Here is a 2867-nt window from a genome sequence, read left to right on the forward strand (position 1 = left end):
GTGACGATTCATAAGACTCCGAACGAGGGCGCTCCTCTGCTGGGTGCGGGCCTGAATGACAAGGAAAACATGACGTTTGTGGGGCTGTCGTACACCACGGAGAAACAGTGGGTAACAGTCTTCGACGGCGCCACGAGAATAATGCGCAACAGCACTTGGGAGCCGGGGAAGGAGTACAAAGTGGCGCTCATGCTGCAGTACAACAAGGGCTCCGTGTACGTGGACGGCGTGCTCGTGGGGAATACTAACAAACTACCAACCCTTAAGTCACGGAGGCATGATATCTCTCATTTTCACTTTGGTGGCGGCGAAGACACCAGTGTGACAGTAAATAACGTCTTTTTGTACAGCCGTCAGCTAAGTGAAGATGAACTCAAAGCAGGTGACAGCTCACATGTATCCGAGCAACGTGCAGGTGACGGCGCACATGCATCCGAGCAACGTGCAGGCGACAGCTCCACGCGTGCGGACGTGTCTCGGCTGCTTCTGCTGCTATTGGGGCTGTGGGGCTTTGCGGTCCTTTGCTGAGTGGACCCCGGTGGAGGGGAGTTTGTGCTTCTACTGAGGGCATCTCCGTTTCTCCACGTGCCCTGTGAAGTGAATATATTCTCATGTGGGCACGCATTTTGTTTTATTTTATGCTTTTTTTTTACTTGTACCCACAAATTGCGTTCTCTCATCGGCTCCAGCACAGCGGGGTCCTCATTTTATTTTGTTTCGTCCTTTTTTTTTTATATTGCTCGCCGCTATCAATGATGAGGCTATTCACCGTTTTGTTTTTTAGTGTATTGGTTCGGTATATTGTTGTTTTACTGCTTTACGGATGTGCTATTTTGTTGGTTTGTTGTTAGCGAGGACGTTGAGCCTGCGTGTTTGCTTGGCAGTGGTAGATTCTTCACTGTGCCCCCGCACTGCGGTCGCCGCGGGAGGGGACCGGGGCTCTCTTTTTTACGTCCTGTTTTTTGGTGGGTGCGGACGTGTGTCACTGTGCTGGCTGACGCGTAGGCCATCGAATTCGTTCGAAAAAAGACGAATAAAAACAACTAACCGCTTCTCTGGGGTGCCTGCGGACGCTCTCGGCATTGTGTGTCCGCCGATGGGAGAAGGAAAGAAGGAACGAAGGAGTGAGAATCACAGCAACGCACTGCGGGTCCCAGTGGAAGTTAAACGGTGTCTGGACACCGGGGGCCTTCAGTGGTTGAAACGAATATATCATTTTTTTTATATATATGCGTCCAGCATTTCAATGCAATTATGGGGATTTTACGAGGGTCTTGAACGGCATTTTTTGTTTGTGAAAACTATTTTAAGAGTAATCTTTTTTTGTTTTGTTGAATCATATCTCATGTGTGTTGGCACTGCGTGGGCTGCGGTGCCACTTCAAGTCTTAGATGTCTTTTTTTTCTAGCTTTGCGTCCTGCATCTCTTCTGTGTGTGTGTATGTGCGTCCTCACACGCGTTTGATCCTCTTTTCTTTTTTTTTAATTTTTGTATCTGCAGGCACGCACGTACGCGACATATATTTACTGCAGTGTACGTGGAGGATGCTTTTTTAGTTGGTGCTGGCAGTGCCGTCTGTGGCTGCTGATGGCTTCTGTGGCTATGAACAGATCGAGACAACGACAAAGGAATGGTGTGCGCTGTGACTCATTCTTCCTTTCCTTGCGAAGGCAGTGCGCTGCGTGTGGGAGTGTTGTTTTGGGTGGCGTCGTGTCTTGCGCACGGTGTGCAATGGCGCAGTGGTGTGGATGCCGCGCTTTTCGATGACTGTTAGCCTACTTCCCGTTTGTGTGTATGTGTGTGGCGGTTTGGTTGTTCGCGTTGGGTGTTTTTGCCACCACTTTCATGCGTTACCGTGGCAGAGCCTTGGGGGGGCGTGCGACCTAAAAAAGAAATGCAGAAGAATGTGTGGGTCTCAATGGGTGGTGCGGTGGCCGCAGAGTGGGGCTGCCGCTTCTGCTCTTGCAACGGGGAATATGCCGCCGCACTCTTTTTGTTGGCTGCGTCGGGGCAAATGTGCCGGCGTCTGACAATCTGTGTGGGTTCCACCACTGCAACGACTGAAGGAGGCGGAGACGTCTGCAGGGTGCCTTCGCAGGCTGCACCCCGTGCGGCCTAGTCGTGTGGCAAACAGTTTACATCGCGGAATTCACGTGCACCGCACCACGTGCTGGGCGCAGCGTAAATTTGCGTCGCGGGGGAGAATGCGGTGGCGTCAATTCTCCTTTTCGCGGGTGAACGAAGAGACGGCGGGTGTTCTGCTCCTTCGCACGTCAGCGAATTGCAGCGCAAAATGCCACCGCGACGAGGCAGTCAATTTCACTGTGAGTGGGTGATATTTGCGTGTGGCTACGCACACACGGAGTTGTGGGGATCCGAATGTGAAGTGCAATACGAGAAGAAGATAGAAGCCTCGTCGCAGTTGTTGTGTGTGCCGTGCAATTTGCACGGTTTGCATAGGGAGATCTAATTTTCCCTCGTTGTTTGTGTGGGTGTGCGCCGCGTGCCGTGTGTGGGTGGCCCTCTCTCTTTTTTGTTGTTGCGGCTGCGTGGGGTCGTGTCTCTGCCTGTTTTTTTTTTATAATTTCATTCTCCCTTTTGACTGCTGGTTGAGTATTGTGCTGCAGTTCAACTCAAGTTAACCACTACGAAGGAAAACATGTCTGAGAGACGCGAGGAAGAATCTCACGCCACCGAGGAGCCCCCGCACAGCGCCGAAGGGTGGAGGGAGCGCCGCAGAGGCCAAGGAGGACGCTATCGAGCTCTATCGAGGATGTCCGTAATGTGCGGGTTGGTCAAAGCAACGGAATTTTGCTGAACGACTTCCTTCGGCAGTACGTTGGCCCCAACAGAGCGGTGGGTGAAGA

General features: G+C 52.0%; 1 protein-coding gene across 1 annotated transcript, besides 2 other annotated features; it reads left to right on the top strand.

Moving 5' to 3' along the window:
* TraAM80_10303 (surface glycoprotein) lies at window positions 1–528 on the top strand (the record flags this gene model as incomplete). The annotated part of the gene is made up of 1 exon (XM_029386934.1): window positions 1–528. A coding segment is annotated over one exon (528 nt), but the record flags the coding sequence as incomplete, so codon positions are not given.
* Window positions 529–623: 95 nt separating this feature from the next.
* Window positions 624–655: a microsatellite.
* A 447-nt stretch (window positions 656–1102) lies between these two features.
* Window positions 1103–1124: a microsatellite.
* Window positions 1125–2867: the final 1743 nt, after the last annotated feature.

Source organism: Trypanosoma rangeli, assembly GCF_003719475.1.
Source record: "Trypanosoma rangeli strain AM80 chromosome Unknown Tra_15.4_contig_00886, whole genome shotgun sequence".
NCBI classification, from domain to species: Eukaryota; Euglenozoa; class Kinetoplastea; order Trypanosomatida; family Trypanosomatidae; genus Trypanosoma; species Trypanosoma rangeli.